The 24,951-nt window shown below is 54.3% G+C and overlaps 8 protein-coding genes across 8 annotated transcripts; 4 read left to right on the top strand and 4 right to left on the bottom strand.

Moving 5' to 3' along the window:
- Positions 1-2,939: 2,939 nt before the first annotated feature.
- QC762_305240 (uncharacterized protein) lies at positions 2,940-7,847 on the top strand. Its single transcript, XM_062888819.1, has 5 exons — positions 2,940-4,499; positions 4,560-4,822; positions 4,922-5,599; positions 5,664-6,278; positions 6,336-7,847. Exons 1-5 carry the CDS (start codon positions 4,199-4,201, stop codon positions 6,846-6,848), a joined length of 2,370 nt encoding a protein of 789 aa, XP_062744735.1. The 5' UTR covers positions 2,940-4,198; the 3' UTR covers positions 6,849-7,847.
- A 559-nt stretch (positions 7,848-8,406) lies between these two features.
- QC762_305230 (uncharacterized protein) lies at positions 8,407-11,442 on the bottom strand (the record flags this gene model as incomplete). The annotated part of the gene is given in 2 exon segments (XM_062888818.1): positions 8,407-8,474; positions 8,493-11,442. 2 exon segments carry the CDS (start codon positions 11,440-11,442, stop codon positions 8,407-8,409), a joined length of 3,018 nt encoding a protein of 1,005 aa, XP_062744734.1.
- Positions 11,443-12,074: 632 nt separating this feature from the next.
- Positions 12,075-12,350, top strand: QC762_305225 (uncharacterized protein; the record flags this gene model as incomplete). Its single annotated transcript, XM_062888817.1, has 1 exon — positions 12,075-12,350. The coding sequence occupies one exon, from the start codon at positions 12,075-12,077 to the stop codon at positions 12,348-12,350; it is 276 nt and encodes a 91-aa protein (XP_062744733.1).
- A 96-nt stretch (positions 12,351-12,446) lies between these two features.
- Positions 12,447-13,284, bottom strand: VAM6_2 (Vacuolar morphogenesis protein 6; the record flags this gene model as incomplete). Its single annotated transcript, XM_062883522.1, has 3 exons — positions 12,447-12,560; positions 12,651-13,094; positions 13,157-13,284. The coding sequence occupies 3 exons, from the start codon at positions 13,282-13,284 to the stop codon at positions 12,494-12,496; spliced, it is 639 nt and encodes a 212-aa protein (XP_062744732.1). The 3' UTR covers positions 12,447-12,493.
- A 34-nt stretch (positions 13,285-13,318) lies between these two features.
- VAM6_1 (Vacuolar morphogenesis protein 6) lies at positions 13,319-16,715 on the bottom strand (the record flags this gene model as incomplete). The annotated part of the gene is given in 3 exon segments (XM_062883521.1): positions 13,319-14,341; positions 14,352-15,817; positions 15,874-16,715. The coding sequence occupies 3 exon segments, from the start codon at positions 15,953-15,955 to the stop codon at positions 13,319-13,321; spliced, it is 2,571 nt and encodes an 856-aa protein (XP_062744731.1). The 5' UTR covers positions 15,956-16,715.
- Positions 16,716-17,002: 287 nt separating this feature from the next.
- Positions 17,003-20,251, top strand: PHO91 (low-affinity phosphate transporter; the record flags this gene model as incomplete). The annotated part of the gene is made up of 3 exons (XM_062888816.1): positions 17,003-17,023; positions 17,169-20,034; positions 20,109-20,251. The coding sequence occupies 3 exons, from the start codon at positions 17,003-17,005 to the stop codon at positions 20,249-20,251; spliced, it is 3,030 nt and encodes a 1,009-aa protein (XP_062744730.1).
- A 675-nt stretch (positions 20,252-20,926) lies between these two features.
- On the top strand, positions 20,927-22,154 carry QC762_305180 (uncharacterized protein; the record flags this gene model as incomplete). The annotated part of the gene is made up of 3 exons (XM_062888815.1): positions 20,927-21,131; positions 21,198-21,547; positions 21,627-22,154. 3 exons carry the CDS (start codon positions 20,927-20,929, stop codon positions 22,152-22,154), a joined length of 1,083 nt encoding a protein of 360 aa, XP_062744729.1.
- Positions 22,155-22,316: 162 nt separating this feature from the next.
- Positions 22,317-24,921, bottom strand: QC762_305170 (uncharacterized protein). The gene is made up of 2 exons (XM_062888814.1): positions 24,505-24,921; positions 22,317-24,338 (listed from the first exon to the last, which is right to left on the bottom strand). Exons 1-2 carry the CDS (start codon positions 24,674-24,676, stop codon positions 22,549-22,551), a joined length of 1,962 nt encoding a protein of 653 aa, XP_062744728.1. The 5' UTR covers positions 24,677-24,921; the 3' UTR covers positions 22,317-22,548.
- Positions 24,922-24,951: the final 30 nt, after the last annotated feature.

Here is a 24,951-nt window from a genome sequence, read left to right as displayed (position 1 = left end):
ACTGTGGTTTTCACATATCTTCAACTGAGTATTCTCTTCCGTCCATCAACAACTTCAAAGACTCGGTCAGAAAGCAGCGAACTCAACACACAGGACTAAGCAACACATCCACGCTTCCAAAATGGCGAACGACAACCTGATGAGGCCCCATTACCTCAGTCCCAATGACCTCCATTCCTTACTGCCAAGCGGCAGTGACCGGATCGGACAATTTCGAGATCACATACGACAAATCTCCAACGCCGCCATCGACACCATCGCCGACCGAGAACCCGGGAGCGATCACGGCTACAGCGACGCTATGCTCTATTTATCTGGACTAACGAAGCACCTGGTGGATAGGTTTATTTCCCGTGACATTTTGCAAGATTACTACGCAGGCACTGAGTATCAAAATCTTGAATCGATCGACTCGATGGATTACGCCATCGACCGTGTACTAATAGCTCTGATGGCGACGACAGTTGCGTTGTGCATGGAGGTCGTCAAAGATGCCGCTATCAAGAGTGGAGAGGAGTTCGATTTGGACATTTCCGCAGGGGAAAGATTTGCTGCATTGACGTTGGTTCAGCGAAGTATGGAGACGGCTCGAACGACTGGAAACTGGGTCTTGTCAGTCACCGACGAGCCTCTTATCGAAATGGCGTGCCAGACCTTTGCAGAGTCACTGTGTTACTGGGATGGGAATATCAGCAGGATTTGAGGTTATCACCGGCTGGGCCGGACCTGGAGCCGTCATTGCTGTGGGACTTTGGGAGGGTGCAATGGAAGAGGGATGGGAGCGAGTGGTGTGTGTTGATGGAGATGATGTTGATGACTGCATGGTTGATGGATCTTGTTGATTTCAGGGGGGAATGGTTGGACGTCGCCGAGTTTGAAGCCGCAAGTGGCTTCCTCATGCACCCTACCAACTCGGAAATAATTTCTCGCCCGCCGACTGTCTCGCGGAGCTTTCCCCGGTGAGTGAAGGAGTGTCGTTACCAGAACCGAGATCTGGAAGCCGACTTTTGGGGGAACAATAGCTACCGGGACACTACCATCGACTGTGTCATCTGCCAGGAGACGATTGACGACGACAACGACAACGCTTGTCTGGACGGATCGATGAAGGACAAGACGGATGAGTTTGAAGCAGCCTGTCTCGTTGCCTGGTTGTGGGCATTGGTTTCACAGGTTTTGTGCTGCTCGCTGGTTGGAGAGGAACAACTCCTGCCCGATGTGTAGGAGGGCGGTGAAGAACGTTGATGAGTGCACGAGGCAGGGGGGTGAGATCAGTTTCAAGATTTTGGAGATGATGAAGAAGGGGCGGGAGTTTGACTAGAGTCTCAGGTTTGGGGAAGTTAGAACATCGACGACGGCACCCAGGCCGGATAAGAAACTGGCGTGCAAGTGAGGATAGCCATGATCCCAGATCGATGGATCCTGCGCCTTCACCACGTACGCTGATCCCGATGTCACTTGCCTACATGTCACATTCCTACTCACTCTTAACACCCTAGGCTATCTCGAAAGCCCTCTTGGCTGGAACTGCTCAGCGAAGTTGTTTTGGAACTGAAGCAGTAGATAGTATCATGTGAAAGGCATCAACGCCCTTGACAGCTCCAAGTCTTCACCTTGAGTAAACTACCTTTAGGTACCTTGGGCATTTCTAATAGACAGCGAAAATGTTGACGCCCGATTGGTGTTCCTCTTTTTGACAACGAGAAATGGCAACATCACTGTGCCTTGGGCCGCTAGATTGGAATAAGAGAGCTCCTGCTTAGACACATCGACTACGATGCGCGCACGAGGCTAAAAATCGAAAACATCCATCACACAAGGCATAGTCACCACGGCAACGCAACATGAGAAGACACAGAAGTTGCAGGAATAATCTTGTATTGAAGCTATCAAAAACATTGGCGACGCCAGCAGGTAACCTGAAAACCAGAACAGAATGTTAGCAACTGGTTTCTGACAAACAAGGCTCAGAGCGATGACTGTGTTTGATTCTGTAAAATCATACATCCAAGGAAGTATTGCTCCCTCATCTGTCCCGAAATAGGCTTCTAGGTGGGACTCAAGTGGAAACTGCGAATGTGGGAAAGTTTGAATCATGGTAGAATCGGGGTGTGGTGTGTCAAGTGCTGCGAGCAGAGGGAGTAAACTGACCTTTTGTGGTGATTTTGTTGTGCAGAGTCACTGCATAGTTAGTTGCAAAGTCGAAGAAAGCAGAAAAACCGAGGCGGAAATTGTGCTCTGAAAAATCTGCTTGAAGGGTCAGTGCTCAAGCTCCAAAGTCAAAAACAAACTCTGCAAAATCGATGTGCTTCAAGCTGTATGTGTCAGACAAATTTACTGGCAAGCAACAAGCCCTCCCCCGTGGGAGAAAGCCCGAAACAGACTAGTTTTCTTCATGGTCGATTCAGTTGGGAAAAGAAGACAATTCAAAAGTTGTCATCATTCGACAGCGAGAAGCAGCAGTCGATAGAGAGAGGGAAGAATGAAGACGAGGATAGCTTACCTGATAGTGTCGAACAACCCAACCAGCCCTTCCAGCCTCGACTCGACCCGTTGGCACTCATAACACCGCAGGAAACGCGCGGCAAGAAGCAGAATCAGCTGCTGATTGCGTTGCGAGTGCAGTCGACGAGTCGAGAGTCGCTCTCGCGGCTTGCCAGGAGAGCAGAGCCAGGGCTGGAAGTGTGCTGGTTGGGGAGTTGGTTGGTGGAAGAAGAGAATTGAGAGTCAAAGCTGCTGCGGAAGTTGAAGAAATACCCAACGGTCAGATAGCGATAAGGAAATTTTTGGGTGGAGCAGTGGGGCAGCCTTAGGGGAGAGGGTGGGGCCGCATTTTTGCTTCCGTGTACCGAGTCACGTGATAGATATGCTTGCCTGCAATCGCGCCCCAAAAATAGCTGCATGCTGAATCGCGAAGCGGCACAATCTGTGGCTGAAAGAGAGCATGCCCAAATATGGTGATGGCTACAAAAACAATACCTTGATGCTTCTTGGAGGGGACACCTGAGACACGATGATTTTTTACTTTGGCATTTCTGGTTATGCGTGAGCCGTGACCTTGGGCCAGACGAGGTTGCGCTCCTCGCAGGTTAGGTTACATCCGAATTGCATCTAACCGCCACAATGGAACGGATTAACTATGACCCTTGACAGAAATGGCCCAAGCCAGCCCCGATAAGCGCACATCTCGCTGTCCGGTGACCAATCAGAGTGTGCGATTTTGCTGTATCGGGAACAGGCTCCCGCTCTAAAAGGCTGGCCGAATCCCCCAACTGGGTCTCAGCATTCGAACGCTCTGGCTCTTGCAGCTTGGTCCTGATCGGTGCCCAGGATCTCTCTCCCTCTGCGACCCTCCAACGCCTCACCGTCTGCACCTCTGTCTGCAACACTTCGGCTCCCCTGAGAGTTTCCGGTTCCCACTCCTTTTCAGGTGTCCCTCTCTGCCTCTGCCTCTGCGTCTGCGTCTGCCCTCTGCCCTCTTGCCCTTCTGTCATGAATTCTGTGAACAAATCACTCATTCTTCCTACTTTTTAATATTATACTTGTAACGAATTGCTGGCGGCACTGGGAACAGGGTCTTGGTCTTGCGACGGCGGAGAGATTTGACGTGCTGCCGGTACTAATCAATTTTCAATCGGGCAACTCTTTCACGGAAGAGAAGAAACTCGCTCCCACCACTCCCAAACCCCCGTCCTGCAACCAAACCTGGAACTCCACAATTCACCACCTCTGTCCACGACACGTCGTCGCCGCCGCCGCAGCAGCCAGCAGCAAAAGAGTCGACGTCGCCCGTTGAACGCCCAAACGCCTGCCCAACGTTCTGTCGCTGTAATTTTTATTGTCCGCGGCCGCCCAGCATCTTCTTGGTGCCGCTGATCCTTTGGTCATTGCTTTTTTGGGGGCGTCGCACCACTCGCGACAGGTTCCGCCCATATCACATACTCCTACATAACATCATCCTATTGCTATCTAGCCCGTCGCAATCGCCCGCACAACATCCCCGACCCCGATAACGACGGGCCTCGACGCCCAGGCGATCGCACCGTCTAGTCGGCACGCGCGCGCACCACCACCACTACCGCTGTCCGCGTTAGGTTAGGTAACTGCCCGCCACCGGACCTCTTCCTTACCTCGCATGCGATAACGCGGAGGGACAAAACGTCGATATCCACGTCGTGGGTAATCGGCTGCTCCGGAGATGATGGCCTTTCAGGCGCACCCCGGTGGGATGCAGCAACATCCAGGTGCTCCTCCCGGCCACCCCATGGCTCCTGGCATGGCCCACAACCCCAGTCAACCGGGCGCCACACAAGCAGGAATACCGCACAACATGATGGGACACATGGGCGTGTCGGGCCCCGGTCCCCAAATGAACGCCGCCGCTCTCATGGGGGGTGGCATGCCGCCCGGCGCCGGTCATCCTGGTCCCCACGGCATGCCGCATTTGAACCCAGCGCAAGCACAGCTATACCAGCAACAGCAAATGTCTGCTGGCATTTGTATGTCATCTCGCATCATCTCCCACCACGGTAGAGACAAGTACTAACCAGCCTGTGTAGACGCCCACAACCCAGCTTTGCAGCAACTACAACAGCAGCAAAGGCTGGCCGAGCTCCAGCTACAGCAACGGCAACGGGCTGCCATGATGCAGCAAGCTGGTCAATACAACAACCTGGGCCAAGTACCCATTGGCATACCGCTGGGACAGATGAATCAGATGAACCCTGCTCATATCGCAGCAATGAGGAGGATGCCGGTACCTCTCCCCGCACACCTTCAACAAACACAGCTAGCTCAACACCAACAGGCTCAATCCATGAACGTAAGGATACACTCCTGATTATCACGATATAAGGCCCGACGCGGCTGGAGAAATGTGTAGGTGCTCTGGAAGAAGTAGATGCTAACGCAACGGCAACAGCACGTCAACATGGCCCAGCAGATCGCCCTCCAGCAGCAGCACCAACAGCAGCTTAACCAGATGCAGAACAACCCGAACCATGGGCAGATGAACCCACAGGCAATCATCTCCCAACAAGCCCAAATGGCCGCCATGCAGCAAGCCCAGCAGGCCCAGCAACAGGCAGCCCAGCAGGTCCAGCAACAGGCCGCTCAACAACAGGCGGCCCAGCAAGGTCAACAACAACCTCAGCAGCCACAGCAGCAGCAACCACAGCAGCAGCAACCACCACAGCAACCAGGCCAGCCACAGCGGCAAGCTACTCCATCACAAGCCGGGCCCAACGGGCAAGCACCGACTCCGGCGCCTACCCAAGGTCCCACGCCACAACCCAATCCTCAGCAGCAACCCCACGCCCCACCCCAAACACCGCAGACTACACAGGGTCAACCAATTCAACAAGTCCAACTGGTGGCCCAAGCCCAACACGCTGCCCAGGCCCAGGTTCAAGCGCAAGCCGCCCAGGTTCAAGTTGCCCAGGCTCAGGCGCAAGCAGTCCACAATCAACAACAGGCCGCTGGCCTGGCCTTGATGCAGCAGCAGCAGCAGCAGCAGCAGCAAAAGCGCAACGGAATGGAACTGAAAGGGCAATGTTTGCTAAAGTTGATGCAGTTCAGCGAGCATCTGAGTGGCTTCCCGGTATGTTCTCGCACGTAAAGGAATGCGGGTCAATGTTCACGTTAGCTAACCCATCACTCATCAGGGGCCAAAGGGTCAGGATGATTTGAGCTACTGGGAAGATTTTGTCAAAATGTTCTTCTCGCAGAAGGGTGTCTTCAAGCACACCCTGCTGGAGAGGACGGCCGAGGGTCCGGTGGAAAAGCCGTATGAGATCCAGTATCCCGCTCTTCCCCGCTACTTCCACTCCCACTTCGACAGCGGGGTAAAGACGATGCAGTTGATCATGGCAAAGGGCACAACCGACCGTGCGTTACCAAACGACTGTCACTTCATTGAGAACACCAAGGCCAGCCTCATCTACCGGTTTGATCAAAACTGCCACGTGGTTGCCGACGGCATTCTGCGGGCCTCATTTGACAGTGAGCAAAAGTTCGAGCTGTTTGAGTTCATCACGACAGATTTCGAGGAATTTGTGCCCCGAAGCATGGTTATTCAAGCCGCTCGGCCGGCCCACAACTGGGTCAAGGAGTGGCATGCTCTCAACTCACCAGACAACAAGCAATCTCCGGAAATGAACAAGAAAAACAAGACGAAGCAACTCAAGACCCCTGCAGGCCCCCCGCCAGATCTTGAGCTTCCGGACTCGTATGTCAGTCCAGGAAGAGCAGTGCCGGGGCACGTGTATCAGTTTCTTGAGGTATGATGATCTCCGGTGACTCTGAATAGTCCAATGCTAATATGCCTGTTTTCAAAGATGTCGGAGATCATGGGTCAAATGACGCCGTTATTCGACTTCTTCCATGCCCACCCTGGGATTGCGCCCTATGCCGCCATGGAGCAGTATGTCAGCCGGATCAACTCGGGTGCCCATCAAGGGATGAATGGGCAACCAATGCCCCAGGGCGGGCCAAGGACTCCCAGTTTTGGCCAGTTCCCCATGGGTGCCAGCCCGGCCATGGCCAATATTGGACTGCCAGGATCTCCGCACGTGGTGAACAGCCCGGCGCCCGGGCAGCTTGCGGCACCCGTGATGCAGCACCAGATGAGCCAGCCAGGAACTAGCTCGAGCGGCCCCAGCGCCAACACATCACCTGCTCAAGGTAACAAGAGGAGAAGGTCGACAGTGAAGGAAGAAGATACCCCTCAGTCTGCCCCAACACCGGGCGCCATGGGCACCCCTCAGATGAACGGGGTTGGGATCCCAGGAAAGGGAAAACAACCCCCAACACCGAGGATGCAAAAGCGGATGAAGGGCAACCCAGCATGAGGTTGTCTTTTTTTTCTTCCGTTTTTTCTTTTTGGTTCGTGTCTTGTCGTCATCAAAAACAGCTTAATGTGTTTCCTGGGGAAAGGGCGGGCTGGGGTGAGCTTAAAAGCTTTTTGTGTCTAATTTGTTGTTTTGTCCGCTTCCACTTTTCCTGGGCGGCTGGCGCAACTTGGATTTGGGGGGTGGGGGTAAGAGGAGGGGTGAAAAGGGAGGGCATGTGTATGGGAATTGTGTACGGATGGGCTTGCTATATTGGCTCTCTCTCTCTCTGACTTTGGCGGTGGTGTCGAGGCGTCTTGACTGCTTTTGGTTTGCTGTTTTTGTTTTTGTGATATCTGGTTGTCTTGTTTTTTTTTTTTTTGGAATTTGGAATTTTGCTGCTGCTGCTCTTGCTTGTTCCTTTTTTTTATTGGTAACTAGGAAACTTGGGGCGTTTGTGTTTTATACACCCCCTTTTTTTGGTTTTTCTTGCACAGGAAGAATGAAAGTTTGAGCAAAGCAGCGGGAAGTGATGTCAAATGATTATTGTTTTCGCTTGTTGAAACTGTGGTTTTTTTATACTGGGTGTCAATTGAGGGGAGGAATCGTTATTTTAGTTTCTTTGGGCATTGGTGAGGAGGGAGGGGGGGGAGGGTTAGGTTACCTACATTAGTTGTTGTTGTCGTCGACATCGTTATCTTGCATGTCCCTCTTGACTTGTCCTATTAAAAAAGGAGAATATTTGGTTTGGGCCGAAGTTGATGCAGTTGGTTTTGAATATAATGTTTGTGAGCTGTGAGGTGTGGCTCTCGGTTTTGAAAGTTTTATATTATATAACCACGCAGCAGCATCTTTGTGTTTTGCCCTAAATTCCCAGTCAAAACAGAGACGGAGGGAGAAACCCAGTTTTTTGTTGACTTCTGACTGTTTGCTTTTGGATTTTGAATACGTCACCCTAAATAAAAATACCCCCATACACTATCATCCTTTCTTTGTTTTTATATTCCAAACCCCAAGGAGGGTTCTGCATTTTAAGATACCAAATAGGCAAAAAAAAACTTGGCGCACGTGTAGATAAAAGTCTGTTTTTGTTTTCCTGGTAAAAGGGGATTCAAGGAGATGGGAAAGCAAAGAGTTTTCTTCTTTTTTTGTTTTACACTTTCTAAGTGTGGTTTTCTTTGTATCAATGCCGAGAGAGAGAAGAACCTTGTTGTACTATGTCTTGTTCACTGCCCTGCATCTATTCTCGTTTTACACAATCACATAGCCATATCGACAGTAAAAGTAGTAGTAGTAGTAGTAGTATTAGTAGTACTCTTTCTACAATTCACCTTTAAAAAAAGGTCTACTCATAATCTTTTGCTCGCTTCCTCCATGTATAGGTACCTTAGGTAACTCTGTATAAGGCAATTGTCACTGTTCCCCCATCCTTATTTTCCAGCGCCCCCTTCCACCAACCATCAAAACCAGGCCCATAAAAAATTCCCATCCCAAGCCCATACAATAAGGTGTACTTTTTCCTGCTTCCAACGCCAAAAGACCCATGGTATCATATTCCCCCCTCCCCCCCTCCCCTCCCTCAACCTCGCCCAACAACCCCTTCCTCCCTAATCCCCCCCTCAATCCCCAACCCCAACCCCATCCCCCCTCCCGTCCCCAACACCCCCCTCTTCACCCGTCCCCCAACCAACCCCCTCCTATTCCTCCCCGTCCTCCCCCTCCCTAACCAATTCAACTTCAACAACTTCCCCAACTCCTCCACCTTCCTGTTCCCTTCTTCCTCTTCTTGTTGCCCCTCCCCAATCCCACCCCCAACCCCAATCGACGCCAACACAGACATACACTGCAACATCCTCCCCCCTAACTCGGTAACCTGCTTACTGTCCTCCACATTCTGATCCCTAAGACTGTGATGAACCCCGGACGGCGGCGGCGGTGCATGCGTCATCGCCGCCAGACCAGAAGACAAAACCGACGCACCGCCCACCCCAGCCCCGACCCCGCCCGCCACACCCAACGCGTTGAGGCTCGAGGGTGTGAACGGTCTCGAGAACTGATTCGTTACCGCGCCGTCGCTTCCGTACGAAACGTTGGATATGGCGCGGGAGCGGTTACCAGCGATGGAACCCTCCCCAAACAGGGTGGTGGTGGTGGAATTGTAAGACGCAGTCGCCGGATCAAGCGGGGCACTCCCCTTCAGCGCTGTCGGTAACGAACTGCTCGACACCAAGTAGGCATCACTCCCACCCCCACCCCCTGGCGAGCCAGACAGCTGGAAGGCAATCCCCTGGTTGTGAAATCCCGGGCTTGGAATCGGCAGCGGTGGGGAGGCGAGGGCATTGCTCGCCAGAATCTGGGGGAGGAATTCGAGGGACAGACGAGAGAACATTGACTTGAGGGTGTCGTACCGAGGCAGTATGACAATATCCCTAAAAGCAAGGAGGACCAACCTCCTGACCTCAAGCACCGACGAAGCCGGGGAGACGGCCGGTTCCGACCCCGGAGGTGATGACTTGGTAGTGGAAGAGGTCGGTACACCCCCCCAAAAATCCCTCGCCTGTTCCGCCGTCATCAACGGCCCATTCCCCGCAAACTCCAGATCCAGAGGCAAGAAAACCGCCTGCATATAGGGCAGGATCACAGTAAAAGTGAAGATCCAAAGCTCCACCAGCAACGGAATCAGCTTATCCTCCGGCGTCTTCCTCAACGTCTGATCCAAACTCGAAAACCCCGTCGTCAACAGCTCCCTCAAATCGTCCACGATCAAATTCGGACTCCTCCTCAGCAGGCACCACTGTATATGCATCGTCACCACCCGGTTGATATCCTCCACCGGCAACCTCAAATCCTCCGCCTCAAACACAACCAACAACTTTGCCTTTAGAAACGGCCACGCATCATCATGCGTCATGTTGTTCAGCCCGTACTTGTGACTGTCAAACGGCTCGTTCAAATACAAACTCGGCGCCGTAACACTGCTCGACCCTCCTCCCCCTCCCCCTGATCCTCCCCCGCCCGAAATAACACTCCCGCCTCCTCCAGGCCACTCACTCCCAACCCCAGAACTACTAGCATCATCCCCCTTCTCCTCGCTCGCAGCAGTCTTATTCTTCTTCTCCCTCAACGCCCGTCCCCCGTGCCTCAAATCCAACCCGCTCTTAAACCCCCCAACCGATCCCGCCATCGGACTCTGCGGTATGTTGAAATTATACAAACTACTCGGCGCGCTCGGATCCGTAGGCCTCGAATTACTCATCGCCGAGCTCAATGGCAAATGATACTCATCCTTCAACTTGTTTTTCTGCCTCGACAAGAAATGGTGCCTCTTCTCCTTTTCCTTTTCCTTGCTCCCCTCCTCACCAGCAGGACGTATCGTCGCCACACTCGAATTGGACAGACTGTACAACCCCCCACCCCCCTGCTGCTGCCCCCCCGTCGTCGTCGTCGTCATCGTCGTCGTCATCGACTCCAGACTCGTGGTGCTGAAGTTTCCTCTCTGCAACCCCGCAAACGGATGGGGCAGACCCCCCTTGCCTGGACTGGGCAGCGGCTTCTCCTTCACGTCGGAGCTGCTTTTGCTGCTGCCGATTTTGACGGGGCGGGAGAAGAGTTTGGGGACTTTGGATTTTTCCGGCTTGGGGGGTTTCTCGCTCGCTGGGGGAGGGGGAGGAGGCATGCTGGATTGTTGTAGACCCGGGGAGGTTTGCGCCGATCGGGGAAAGACGAGGTTGGCTGCTGCTGTTGCGGCGAGCGTGTGATTTCCTAGTAACCCGTTGTGATATGTCTGCCCCCCAAAGGCGTTTTCTCTCGGACCGCTCGCTTCGGTGAGGCTAAGGACTGGTGGTGGTGGTGGGGGGTTCATTGTTGTCGGTCCGCCGCTTACTCTTTTGGCTGGGGGGGGTGGTGGTTCTGTTTCTGATGAGTTTGGCATTGGTAGGGTGGATGATCGTTGGCGGTTGTGGGGGGATTGGTTTCTTTGTTGTTGTTGTTGTTGTTGTTGTTGTTGCTGGTTTTGCTGGTGGCTCATCACTGCCGCTTGGGCGGCGATTTGGCTCGCTGACATTTCCCTGTGAGGAGGCGTCGGGCTTATTTTGGGAGAGGGCTGGTGATGCAAGCCGACGACGACTTGGGAGAGGTTCGAGGTGCTGGTTGAGGGTAGAGTAGGCTCAAACATGCCCGCATTCTGCGAGTTCTTGCGCGCGTGGGAGACGACCCTTGACGAAAAGGTGGATGATGCTGCTGGGGATGTTGCCGACGACGAGGGCGGGAGTGTCAAGGGTGAGGGCCCGTTTCGTGATATTGTCTCTGCGGTGGCGGGAGAGTAGGACCGGGCGGCGGCGGCGGCGGCGGCGGCGGTGGATAGGGTAGGTCGTGAGAAGTTTTGTAGGCTGGTGGTGCTGCTGTTGTTGGTGAAGCTGGTGTAGATGGGCGTGGGCGACGGCGCGGCGGCGGCGCGGGCCTTGGGTATGTTCAGGTCGTCGGCTGTGGACGTCGACGTCGCCGACTCTTGCCGTCGTGATGGTGGTGGTGGTCTCGGTCGTGGCAGGTCGGGACTGGACCCCCCAGGAAGGGGTGAGAAGCTCCCTGGGGTCCCTGTGGATCTGGATGGCTGCATGGGGTAAGGTTTAAGGTAAGATGATGCCTTTGGCAGTAGTCGGTTTCGAGCTGTGTTTTGTGCCTGGGATCATGGGCCAGGATGTGTTACATCTTGGCTGCCCCGAGTGAGTGAGTGAGTGAGTAAAGAATTGAAGAATCGAAGAATAGGTTATCTTCTTGAATCGGAGAATAGGTATCTTTGTGGGATTGGAGAACTCTGCCCTGTAAACAGGTCGTAGCAACAAGCCTTTCACAAGCGTCTGCGTTCCATGACCCCTGCTGCAGATGACGGAAGTGATCCGAAGAGCGGGTATTCAGCTGAGCTGGGGACCGCCACAGAGAACCCTAACCCCCAAGCCTCACTTTCAGTAAACTATCTTCACCGACCACCAGACAACAGTTTTGATGTCCATTTCATGTACGAAGCAGCATATATTTTCTCTATACTGTGCCGTCTCATCATCTCTACCTTGTTCCTGAAGCGTTGTCACAACCCCAGCACAGTCCCAATAACCCACCCACCCCAGGCGGGGCAATTCTCGGCACTCATCCCGGAGTCCCACCATTTTCAAACCTCGACCCCCTCCATCACCGTCACCACCACCAATACCTCACCACTCACCACACAGCCCCCCGTCCCCAGCTCTCAAAATGTCAAACCCAGCCGCCATCACAGCCACCTACACCTCCGAAACCAACGCCCCCTTCACCCTCTCCCTCCCCCAAACAACGCCCACCTCGACCGGTGCGGTAAAAGCCAAGCAGCAATCCCTCTCCCAGCTCCGGGACTCGGTCCACTCTCTCCAAGCCACCATCAACAAGGAGCTCACCCAAAGAATGGAAGAAGACAACGCCCGCGCCGGAACAGCTGCGGTGGACAAGAAAGAGGAGGAGAACTACGGAGAGGAGGTCGTCGAGGAGGATTGAGCATAAATAAAAACAAACAACCACACATATCAACAGAATAATAATCACAAATTTTTGAACGAACAGAGGGTGAATAATGGTGTGCCCCCCCCTCCCCTCCCCACTCAACTTTCTACAACTACCTTCTCTAATAAAAATACAGTTCAAACCCTCCCCCAATTCTTCAACCCCCCCCCATCCCCCGACCTGACACTCCCCGGACTCATCGGCCTTTCCCCCTTCCCCCCAGTCACCCTCCCCAAACAACCATAGTGCACCACCCTATTGTCCGGCAAAACCGCCACCACACTCCTCCCCAACCTTTTATGACACCCCCCACACATCCTCTCCTCCCCAACAACCACCCTCCTGTTCCTCCCCGCCTGACCCCCCGGTATCCCATCTCCCAGGTACAACAACGCCTGCGCCGCCAAGTGGCTCGTCCTCCTCAGCCCAGCCACCACCCTCGTCTCGTTGACCATTGAATTCGCGCTCCTCATCCTGCCGCGGAAATACGATTCCAGTTGCGCGACAGGCAGATCATCTGGCACAAGCGACAAGGTCGAAGTAGCTGGCAGACGGGAGCCATGTTTTGAGAGGAGATCCAGCGCAGGTCCAAGGTTGGGCTTGTGAGGTCTGGGTGGGCGAAGGTAGAGTGACAAGAGGGTGTGGTAGATGGAGGGCTGGTCAGTGTTGTCGGTGTCGTTTTGGTCAGGAGACGAAGAGGGGGGGAGGTCTTGTGTCTTGTGGATGTGGTTGCAGTATCTGTGCATGTTAATTCAAGGGACTTTTTTTTTGTTTTGGTATGGAGAACACGAGAAACATACTCCTCTGCCTTGGCATAGTCCTTCATCTTGAAGACATATATCACCAGCGCCTGCCTGTGCTGTCCCATGTTGCTGAGAACCACCGCATGAGCCTCATAAAAGGAGGGATCTGTCGCCATCATTAGCATCCCCAACCATGAAAAAAACAGGTTGCCAGACCAGTTACTCACCCTCCTTCGGAATCCAGCTCAACGCCCTCCCCAAGCTATACTGCCTGCTCTCCCTCAAAAACCTCACCAACCTCCCCATCAACCCCTCCCACTCCCCATCCTTCTTCTTCCCCTCCTTCAGCTGCACCACAAACAGTTCCACCAACCGATTATGAAACTCGGGCGTCCCATCCCCCAGCTCCCCAACGACATGCTCCAAATACCTCGTCTCCAACGCCACATCAACCCCCCTCAAAAACTCCACCACCCTCTCCCGCGGCAACGTCTCCGCATTCTCCGTATCCGCCAAAAAAACCTCCATCCCCAACCCCGGGTCCTTCCTCAGCGTCCACTCGGAAAACTCCAAGATAACATCAATCATCTCCGGCGGCAACCCCTGCAGATACCCCACCGTCCTCTGCGGCCCATGCAAGCCCGGCGCCGCCTCATCCGGCTCCGGACAGCTCCCAAACTTCCTCAAGAGATTCAACGCCTCCCGATGAAGCTTCTTGCCATAGAAAAAGTCAACCAGCTCATTGAATCGATTATGCTCCACCAACCTCTCATTCACCACATCCGGATCGCAAAAATTCGGTATCCGAAACAGCGAGCTCGCCAGCTGCGGACGCGAGTACATGAACGCCCTAAACAGCGTCGTGTCCACAATCTTGAATGTGTGCTGCAGCTCCGCCGCGAGCTGCAACTCCGACTCATCCACCTGCCGCGAAGAAAGCGTCAGATCCTCCTGAGCAGCCGTCTGGGAGGCGGAGAGCATCTCCGACCGGGCCCTCCTCGGCTTCAGTTTCCCCGTAGCAGGATCAATCACCCTCTGCAACCTCGCCCTGGCACCAGCAAGATATGAATTCAGTTCCAGAACCGCATTCTTCAAATCCTTTTCCTTCTCCTCCTGTGCGTGATGGTCCTCGCTTGATCGCCCCCTAACACTAGCCGCGTCATCATCCTGTGTTGTCCGCCGCGAAGAGGCGACAGAAGCAGTCTCAGGATTAAGCTGTTGCTTCCGATGTCCCATCAAATACTTTGCAAACCCCCCCCCCGCCAGCCTTGGGAGGAGAGGCGACAACCTCCGGCTCCGAGTGCTTCCCAACTGTACTCCCCTCATGATCAGAATCATCCTTCTTCTTCCTCTTCTCCTCCTCCTCCTCCTCCTCCTGCTGCTGCTGCTCCTCCTGCTCCTCCTGCTCCTCCACACCCGACAAATCCCCCGCAATAATCCTGGGAAACAACTTCAAGACTCTTTCCGGCGGGGCATCCACCTCGTCTTCACTGAACAGGTCCATCGACTCCCTGTATTTCTTTTGCTTAAACAGCACCTCCGCCTTTAGCATCTTGACCTCCCTCATAGTCTCAGTCTTATTCTTCAACAAGGCGTCCTCCAGCATGCCGAGCACACTGATCGCTTCGTCCAGCCTCCCGTTCTTGACCAGCTCGTCAATCTGCGAGTCGTAATCCGTCGCTTCCATTTTCCACACTGCCCTATCGCTCAGGACGTGGAATCCCTTGCCCGTGTGCTGGACACTAACCGTCGGTGGGGGGAAGTGCAGAGCCGCCGCACCAGGGAGACTGATCGTCTGCAGTAGACTCAGCGTGTCAGGGTTGCGCACCTCCAGCGTCCCCTTCACCGGCGGCTGCAGAGCCAGAATGTATGGATAGCTGTACCCGATCGACTCGGGCGCAGACTGCCACGGGATCTGATGCTTCTCCAGCGCCCTCCCGGAATCGTCAATGAATAAAGTGTTGATGTCCTTTGCGAGCAACAACCCGCCCTCCGCGAGCTTGGTAGACAGCGGCTTAGGGATGTAACTCCCCAATCCCATATACGACATCCCAGTAGCGCTCACCGACCCGAAACGTCCCGTCCCACCCCCCCCTCCCGTCGTCCCGATCGCCCCTGGCCCGACGATATCCTCTATACTTCCCGTCTCCACGTCTACAATGACGAACCCGCCGTTCATGCCGCAGACGATCTTGGTGGCGTTTGCCCAGGTTAGTGACCGGATTGATTCCGAGAGTAGTATCTCGGTCACATCGGGGGATAGCTCGCTCTCCTGCCATGACCAGAGCAACAACCGGCGTTTTACAGCCACGGCGAGCCTGGAGATGATCTCTGGGACGCCTGTTGACGGGTCCTGGACTACGTTGCTTGTTACGGCGAAGGTGGAGGCGTTTTTTGTTTTGGAGAGGGGGGCTTCGATGGGGGAGAAGGTTTGGAGGTCGTGGAGGGAGACGGTGTAGTTTGAGAGGGAGACTAGCGTGTTGGCTCCTTTGATGATGGCCAGCTGCTCGATGGCGCGGGGGGAGAACTTTTCTACCTCGCGGAGGAGGTCGGTTGGTTTTTGGGGTGGTGGTGGTGTTGGTGGTGGTTCATCGTGGGAGGGTTGGCTGGTGGAGGTTTGGGAGGGGGGGTGGTTTGGGGGATCGGATGGTGGTGGGATGTCGTTTACTCGGTAGATTCGAAGGGAGCCGGTGTTGAGGCCGACGAGCACGCGGTCGCCTGTCAATATATGAATTAGTAGATGCCCGTAGATCAGTGGTAAGGAAGCTGTGTACCATAAGCCAAGATGGACTCAATCTTGGACTTGTCCCGCTGCTTGAGCTCGATGATGGGCCGAGCCGTGAATGCGGACAGCATCGTGGCGGACGGCTATTACTATTGTGTGTGTGTTTGCGCGCCGCGCCGGGCGCGAGATGTGGTAATAGGTTTGCGGTTGCGGTGTTAGCTGTCCCGGGCGGAGATTGATACCCAGCTTCCTCGCTGTGTTGAGCTGGCGCGGCGGTGGAGAGGGGATGTGCAGCATCGATATCCAGAGGAACAGAACAGCTTACCCCAACAATCTGATGGATCAATGCGGAGACTTAAGGGCCATGGAGCTGCGACGGAGGAGGCTATAACACGGCAGAAGAGACAGAAAATAGACACCTCCAGAGCTGCGAATGACGCGCATTGTTGGAGGTTAGGCATAGCTCGTGCGACAGCAGGTGATTGCGCGGGCGTGATAAGGGTTAGGGTTGATGATGTATTTTGGACAGGACTAAATACTCCGTACTTTTATGACACTTCACCTCGCAGCAGGCAAGCAATAGGACTATTGAGGGGAAGAGAGGCAGTGAAAAGGGGTAAATACAAATGATATCTTATTAGTCACAGCGTACCAGAACTGAGATGAGACTGTCACCATTTGTGATGCTCACTAAAAAGTACGTAACAGACGCTTGGCGGGTGTTTTGATTTTCTGGGCCAAGGTTACAGGCGGTATTCTGTATAACAGAGCGTACTCAATTCAAAGGGTATCATAGTGAAGATAGAAAGTGTCTCTGAACTTGAATCATGGGGGAGGTTTGTGCTTCAACATTGCGGCAGACAACCCTGAGAACTGGGTGAGCCGTCAAGGTTCTCCCACACTGTGGCAGCCACACTTTCCGGTCAGTGTTGGCAACGAAGGTTTCAAACGCCTGAAGAGAGCAAACCTTGAGCCAGAATGTGGCGAGAAAGCATCAGCCTCTCTTCCCATCTCTCTCGGTTGATTGAGTTCCTCTCATGCTGCCTGGTGTAGCTTTCCCCAAAAAATGCACAAGTTCTGACTCCTGGTTACACAAACGGCTTGCAGAAGCACGTAATGCCTGTTCGTCTGGAGCTTTACAAAAAACGTCGTCATTGCAACATGGAGAAGAGGTGAACATGTTCCAGCAAGTCATAGGGGTCTTGTAGGAGAAGTTCTCCAATTCAAAAAAAAAAAATAGATCGAGAACATCTCTCTTGTTTTAAATCTACACTTCTAATGTGTGATTTCTAGACAGAAAAACACAGTAAAATACACACCCTCTGTATCCTCCTCGTCTGATAGTGCCGGAAGCCGTTCCAAGATTCTAGACCAACAGGCTGGTGGACCGCGCCGCGGGTTGGTGGGGACAGCCCTGAGCGCTGGACCACTGGGGGTCCTCGGAATGACGGCGATGGCTGCATCCACCCGACACAATGGGTTTATCTCTGCGCCCAGTTCCTGTTTCCTTGCTGTAGAAAACTCCCCTTCTTTTGTTTTGCACAGCATGCCGTCAAGGCAAAATCTTTGAAAATTACACCCCCATCCGCCTTTCAGGAGGTCCCCTCCTCTCTTTACGCACCACAAGAAGCCCGTCGACCACACAAAACCTCGGACCTTCTTGTCAGAGGAGGGAGCAGCAGTAGCAGCACCGTTGGAGAAGAGTACGAGCTAGCCGAGTACAAGGCCGGCGACAAACAACGGGAGCGGGAACGGGAATACAACGAGAAAACACGCGACCGGCAGCGCAGGTACAACGTCAGGCGGGCCGAGAAGCGCCGTTGGCTCGAACACAACGACGAGATGAAGTTCTCCCACAGCATCCAGTTCAATGCTGTGCCGGACTGGAGCAACCACTACATCGCCTACAGCACCCTCAAGAAGCTAATATACTCGCTCGAAAAGTCGATCCACCTCGCGTCCGGGGGCGACGGCGAGTCGCGACCCCTGATCCAACATGACGACCCCGAAACCATCTTCACCCGCGCCCTCGATGTCGAGCTGGAAAAGATCACATCTTTCTACGTCATCAAGGAGAAGGAGCTGACAGACGAGGTCGACGCCCTCTTGAAAGAGGTGGCCGCATTCGAGGAGGGAGCCGACGAGCACACAAGACCCGCCACCCGGTCCAGCGAGCGACCACAGCTGCGCTACCGCAGCCAGAGCGCCAGGAGCCGTCACTCAACCGAAGATGATGGGCAAGAAGATAGTGACGACGACGACGGGGACGGCGAGGCGACCGGGCTCACCAAGAGGAGAAGGGGAAGCTTTGGGAGACGCAGGACGATCCCCAATGCCATGTTGGCCTCCACCACCGACATGACCGCTTCCACCGAGCTCACCAGGTCGCTCAGAAGGCTGAGCGTCACGTACGATGACTACGCCGAGCAGGCCGCTCTCTTTTCCAACGGCATCATGCTCAAGAAGAAAATCATCGACGTCTACGTCCGCCTCTGCGAGCTCAAATCCTACAGCCAGCTCAACAGGACCGGCTTCAACAAGATTCTCAAAAAGTTTGACAAGATTTGCGACCGCCGGCTCCGGTCAAAGTACATGAGCAGCTTTGTCGACTCTGCCTACCCCTTCAAGCCAGAGACGACCAAGTCTTTGGAACAGCATATCCAGCGCATTGTCCAGGCCTACGCCGAGATCGTCACGGACGGCGACGAAGCCGCCGCCACCAAGGATCTCCGGTCACACCTGCGCGAGCACGTCGTCTGGGAGCGCAACACGGTCTGGAGGGAGCTGATCGGCCTGGAAAGGCGAGCCGAAGCCGCCAGCCTGGGCCACACGCTGCTCGGCCGGGATGCGGACCCCCAGGCTACTCGGCTGCAGGGCGATGACGACTTGGTGTTACCGACCAAGGCGATAAGCACCCCTCTTGGGCGCTTCAGCCTGCCGACCTGGCTCGTCAGCTCCACCATGTTTGCGCTTGTCGTCATCTTTGCCGTCTTTGTGGCCATGCTGCTGGTTCCGATCATGGAGAAGCCTGAGCAGCAGAACTGTCTGGCCATTCTGGTGTTTGTCAGCTTGCTCTGGGCGACGGAGGCGATCCCGCTGTTTGTGACGTCGTTGACGATTCCGTTCTTGTGCGTGGTGTTGCAGGTTTTCTTGGACAAGGACGAGCCTCACAAGCGGTTGGGTGCCAAGGACGCCACGGCTGCCGTGTTTGCGGCCATGTGGACGCCGGTCATCATGTTGTTGCTTGGTGGGTTCACGCTGGCGGCTGCGTTGTCGAAGTGTTATATTGATAAGCGGATTGCCACGTTCGTGCTGAGCAAGGCGGGGACCAAACCAAAGACTGTGCTCATTGCCAACATGGCTGTTGCGGCTGTGGCGTCGATGTTGATCAGCAATGTTGCCGCGCCGGTTCTGTGCTTCGGCATCATTGAGCCCATGCTCCGGAACCTGCCCTCGGGATCGGACATGTCCAAGGCTGTTATCATTGGCATCGCTCTGGCTTCGAACATCGGTGGGATGCTCTCGCCCATTGCCTCGCCGCAGAACGTGGTGGCCATCGGTATCATGGAGCCGGCGCCGACGTGGGGGCAGTGGTTTTTTATTGTCATTCCTGTCGGGATCATCTCGCTGGTTCTGATCTGGATCTTGCTGCTGGTGACGTTCAAACCCGGGCGTGGCACCACCATTGTGCCCACCCGCCCCATCAAGGACCCTTTCACGGGTATCCAGTGGTTTGTGACAATCGTCACCGTCGCCACGATCGGCCTCTGGTGCGCGTCTCACACTTTGGAGAATGTCTTTGGCGACATGGGCGTCATCGCTATCATCCCCATTGTGCTCTTCTTTGGCGTTGGTATCCTCACGAAAGAAGACTTTAACAACTTTCCCTGGACCATTATCATTCTTGCTGCTGGGGGGTTGTCGTTGGGCAAGGCGGTGAACTCTTCTGGCTTGTTGCACACCGTCACGAGGGAGATCACGGCTCAGGTTGAGGACTTTTCGCTGTATGGGATTTTGGTCGTGTTTTCAACTTTGATTTTGGTGATTGCGACTTTTATCAGTCACACGGTGGCGGCGTTGATTATTTTGCCGCTGGTGTACAATGTTGGCAAGGGGCTGGAGGAGCCGCATCCGAACTTGTTGGTGATGACGGGGGTGCTGATGTGCAGTGCTGCGATGGGGTTGCCGACGAGTGGGTTTCCAAATATGAGTAAGTTTTCCTACTTTTCATTCTATTTTTTTAATCCTGATGATGAATGGGACGGAGGCTGACTGGTTTGATAGCTGCTATTATGAAGGAGGACCCGGCGGGGCAGAGGTATTTGCAGGTGAAGCATTTTATCAGCAGGGGGGTGCCGAGTAGTGTTTTGACGTTGGTGGTTGTGGTGACGGTTGGGTATGGTGCTATGAGGGTTTCGGGGATGTGACATGGGAAGGGGAGATGTGATTATGGGGTGGGTGTGTAGGTAGAGAAACTTGGTTGTTGGATGAGTCGACGAGCCAAGAGAGATGAAGTGTTGGATTAATGTGATAAAGACGAGACGATGGATGGGTGGACGCCGTCTCTTTTTGGGGAGGGGTGGTCTTTTATCGATGAATTAGCAATGGGGTTCTGGTAGATCGGATACTCTCAACACTAGCGGTGATCAAGAGCACGGTAATTTAGCATTCATAGCAGGTAGTTCTTTTCTTTTTCTTGCTGCTCTTATCTCAGTCTTTTACAGGTTATGCAGTCAGAGTCCGATCTACACCACTCAATCACCAGAAGAAAACAGAGCTATCGTTTCACGGCTTACTACTTACATATATATATATCCCCAAGACGGCCGGCATTGGTCGATCTAGTCTAGATATGAACAGGCAAGCATCCCCATGATTTTTCTCCTCACAAAAGATTCCCCCGCTTTCTCCAGGTTTTTACCCCGCTGCTGTTATCTTTTGGGCCTTGTCCTTTTTTACCAGCCCACGTTCTGACTGAGTGAGCGAGAGCGTATAGTTCATAAACAAGTTCGTCATATATTTACTTGTGACACAAGACGTCCACATTACCGTATCCAACCCCCTATTTCTCTTCACTCCATTCAAGAAAACCAGCATCCAAAATGGCGCCCTCAGAAACAAAGTTCAAAGTAGCAGCCGTCCACGCCTCCCCAATCTTTATGAACAAATCCGCCACCTTGGCCAAAGTGATCAGTCTTATTGAGCAAGCTGCCTCTGAACAAGTCAGGTTCTTGGCTTTTCCCGAGACGTTTGTCCCTGGATACCCCTATTTTATTGAGTGCTACCCCCCTATTACGCAAGCTCCTGGTTTGTCGCCCCCCCTCCCCCTCCCCCCGCTCCCTATTCCACCTCCCATTACTGACACATCTCCAGCTCTGGCAAGATACGCAGAAGAATCAGTCGTCGTATCATCCGACCTAGCCGCCGTGGCCCAAGCCTGCAAAGAAAAAAACGTGGGGATCAGCCTAGGGGTGTCGGAGCGGATGGAGGGTGGGTACACCCTCTTCAACTCGCAGGTCATGATGGATTCCGACGGGGAGATTGTCTCTGTCCATCGGAAGCTGCAGCCTACCTATGTTGAGAGGATGGTCTGGGCTCAGGGCGGCGGCGCAACCCTCGACGTAAAACCCCTTGCCGCAGTGGGTGGGTTCAACGTCGGCGGTTTGGCCTGCTGGGAAAACACCATGAACGGTGCCCGCCAAGCCCTCATAGCCCAAAACCAGGTATTACCACCCCCCCAACTAGGGAAAAAGAAAAAAAAAAAAGATCCCACTCAATGCTAACCTAGTGTGTTGGATCAAGCACATCCACATCGCCGCCTGGCCCGCCCTCTCCACCCTCTCCGGCTTCGAATCAACCGCCAACGCCCAGATCGAAGCCCTAGCCAAAACCCACGCCCTAACCGCCCAAGTGTTTGTCTTGGTGGCTTCGAACTACGTCGATCAGACCTGCCTCGACTGGATGGCCGCCAACCTCGGCCCCCAATCCTTCGTCAAGCCAGGCGGCGGCTGGTCCTCCATCATCCACCCCTTTTGCTCCCTCCTCGCGGCCCCAGTGGAAGGCGGCAAATCGGGTGATGTCCTCGTCAAAGCCGAGATCGACCTCTCAGACCTCAAAACCGTCAAGGTCTGGATCGACAGCAACGGTCACTACGCCAGACCGGAAGTCGTCCAGTTCAGTCTTGACAAGACGCCTTTATGGGGGGATGAGAAGCGGGGGGAGGGGTGGTGGAGGAAGGAGGGGAGTACAAGTGCGAATCGGGTGAGGGTTGGGAATGGGGGGAAAGAGGAAGGAGGAGGAGAAAGAGGTGGGGGTGACGGATCAGTTTGAAGCGTGGGTTTACCCTCTGAGTTTACTCAAAGGTATATGTTTGATGACTGAAGCGGGCTTCATTTTGACCGTTGACATGGGTAAAGTTCTGCACTGGGGGCAAGACAGTAACAACGCCAAAGTGGTGGATTCCCCAAAATACAAACAACATAATCCGTAGCAATGCCCATCATTACCCTAACTATACACCTCAAAACAACGCCAAAAAAAAGAGAACAAAAAGATCGGGGGTATCACGGTATCATCAGTACCAATATCAAACTATGCCCTTTGCCTTTGAAAAAACACCACCACCACCACCACCATCATCATCATCCCCCTAGCTTCCCATATCCAATCGCTAAAAGAGTCCAAAAATCATACGACCTCATATACATCACCCTCCTATTCATCCCTAAGTCATAGCAGCCCCCAAGGCAGCCCCCATCACCTCCCTCTGCGGCGGGCTCCCCACCGGATGCCCATGCCCATGCTGTCCCAAACTCAACACCCTCTGCAGACTCCTCCTAAACAGCGCCTTTCCGCTCCCCGTCTCATCACTATGGCTATTATCTTTATGCTCCTCATGCGTGGTGGTTTTCCCCAGGAACCCAAAGCTCATCCTCCTCACCGTCGACCCAGGCGAGGAGGACACCGGTGGAGAAGTGCTCGCGGCGGCCTTCCTGGCGGCATTAATCTTTTGTTGTTGCTGCGCCTTTCTCTGACGCATGGCAACGAGTTCGGCCGTGGTGGCGGCTACAGGAACAGGAAACGGAGCCGTGTAGTTGGATCGTGGTGGCCATTCGCCGTCGCGTTTCCAGCCCACGACGCAGGCGCGGATCATATCCGACAGATTTACCGGGCAGGCTGGTTGGAGGCCTTGGACGACGAGTTTATCGTAGAGAGAAGAGTACATGGACGGGGTGATGGATGCGCGCATGGGGTTTTGTGGCGGGAGTAACGGAGCTGGAACGGGAATGAGTGTTTCGACTGGATAGACCGTGTTGGACTCGTGGGATGTGGTCTGCTGAATAGGCTGCTCTTTGGTCGAGTCGGATTCGGAGAGGGGAGGGGTGATGGCCGAGATGTCGGTTTGGTGCGAGGTGCGGGTTTCCGTTGGATTGATGGGGGAGGCTTGGGGTGGCGCCGAGCCCGGAGTAGAGTGCTGAGAGCTGGATGACTCGGTGCGATGAAGTCTCCAGAACGAAAGTCGGCGGCCGGTAGACGGCGAAGTGGGGGGAGCCGGTTTCGGCTTCACGCGGACGGTCCGGGCACCTGTCCAGGCGTCACGGCGGGCTTCGAAGCATGCGAGACCCGGATTCCAGGATGCCTCTTCTCTCACGGCTCTCCTCCTCCGAGTGCGTTTTGATCCCATCGAGGTGCGTACGGCGGTGCCGACATCGTCGGGGCTGTTAAACCGGAAGGGTGATGGGACGGGTTGCAACCCATCGTCATCCGAAAGATCAGATGTCCACTCGGCTCTTGGCTGGAAATGGGCCAAATCTTCGGATATCGTGCTGTAAACAGATTCGTTCTCTGATTCCGAGTCTGCCTCCTCTCCCGAATCCCTGTTTGCATCATCCTCATCGTCATTCTCGGTCCCCGTTTTGGGCGCCGATATGGCTTCACCGGTGCTTGGCGGAAGCACATGCTCGGCTGATGTTATTGATGTGGGTCCGGTTGCCGGTGGCAGTGGAGCGTCTCCGTTGACAACGGTCGACTGCTCCGATTCAGCGGGGGTTGGCGGTGAGTTTACCGGGATGACTGGTGGTGGTGGTGATGATGGTGTCACGGGCGGCCACGTGAATTCCCAGTCGTTTTTGACCCTCTCGGCGAGGTACCGCTTCACGGCTTCCTTTTGCTTGGCCTTGTCCTTGCTGACGAGGTCGGCATCGATATCTGAGGGCGGCGGGGGGTGGTGAGGCAGGGAGTTGCGGAGCTTGCTGAAGGGCGACCTCGGTGATTTGTAGAGGTCTGAGAAAATCATGGCTTTTGGTGTGTGGTTGTTGTTGGGAGGGTAGTTCACAGACAAGTCGTGGTCGCCACCGTTGGCCTCACGCGACGGTGACGGGGCCGGAGTGACTTTATAATAGATTGGGGGTGCTGGGGGCAGTTGACGCTGGCCGGGGGGGTGCTGAGAGTGCGGGGTGACGGGCGCTGAAAGTGGTATGATTCCTGAGCCAAGAAGGCCTGGTCCGCCCAAGTCTGGAGGCAGGCACAGCAAAGCTCACATTAGCAATCTGCGCATTGACTTGTGGGGGGATAAGACATAGTGTAGGGTAGGAAGAGCAAGGGAGGGTTGAGAGGGATGTTGATCAGAGTAGAAGAAGAACAAGAAAAAGAAGAAGAGGATCAAGAAACAAAAACATACCAGGTGATGTGAGTCTGACAGCAGTGGCAGTGGCAGCACCAGTCCCGTCCTGACTTGCATCATGAGCGGTGTCTCTCTCATCAAGGATGGCTGTGGCCGTGGCGGGGTCTTTGTTGATCGGCGTGGTGTCTGTGTCTGTGGGCGCTTCTGGCCCTCCCTCATCCGAGTGCATGGCTTTCTTGCAAAAGCTGTGTTCCCCGAGTCTGGGGAAGCGGCAGGATCCGATGGCCGTTTTTCCCTCTCTGTGTCTACCGATTCTGGCCGAGCCTCGTTCCTTGTTTTTGAGAGAGGATTATGCTCAAAAGCACGCCACTAACGAAGAGATCCCGAGCCTTGTTTTGATTGTCTTGTGAGTGGTTCCCAGCGCAGTGGATGAGAATCAATATCTCAATTTTGAGAAACGGCACCTGAAATCCTTCGTCTCCACCACCACTGGGCGACCAGCAA

The sequence above is a fragment of the Podospora pseudocomata genome, chromosome 3 (genome assembly GCF_035222375.1).
Source record: "Podospora pseudocomata strain CBS 415.72m chromosome 3, whole genome shotgun sequence".
In the NCBI taxonomy this organism is placed as follows: domain Eukaryota; kingdom Fungi; phylum Ascomycota; class Sordariomycetes; order Sordariales; family Podosporaceae; genus Podospora; species Podospora pseudocomata.
This window is presented reverse-complemented; position numbering and strand designations above follow the sequence as displayed.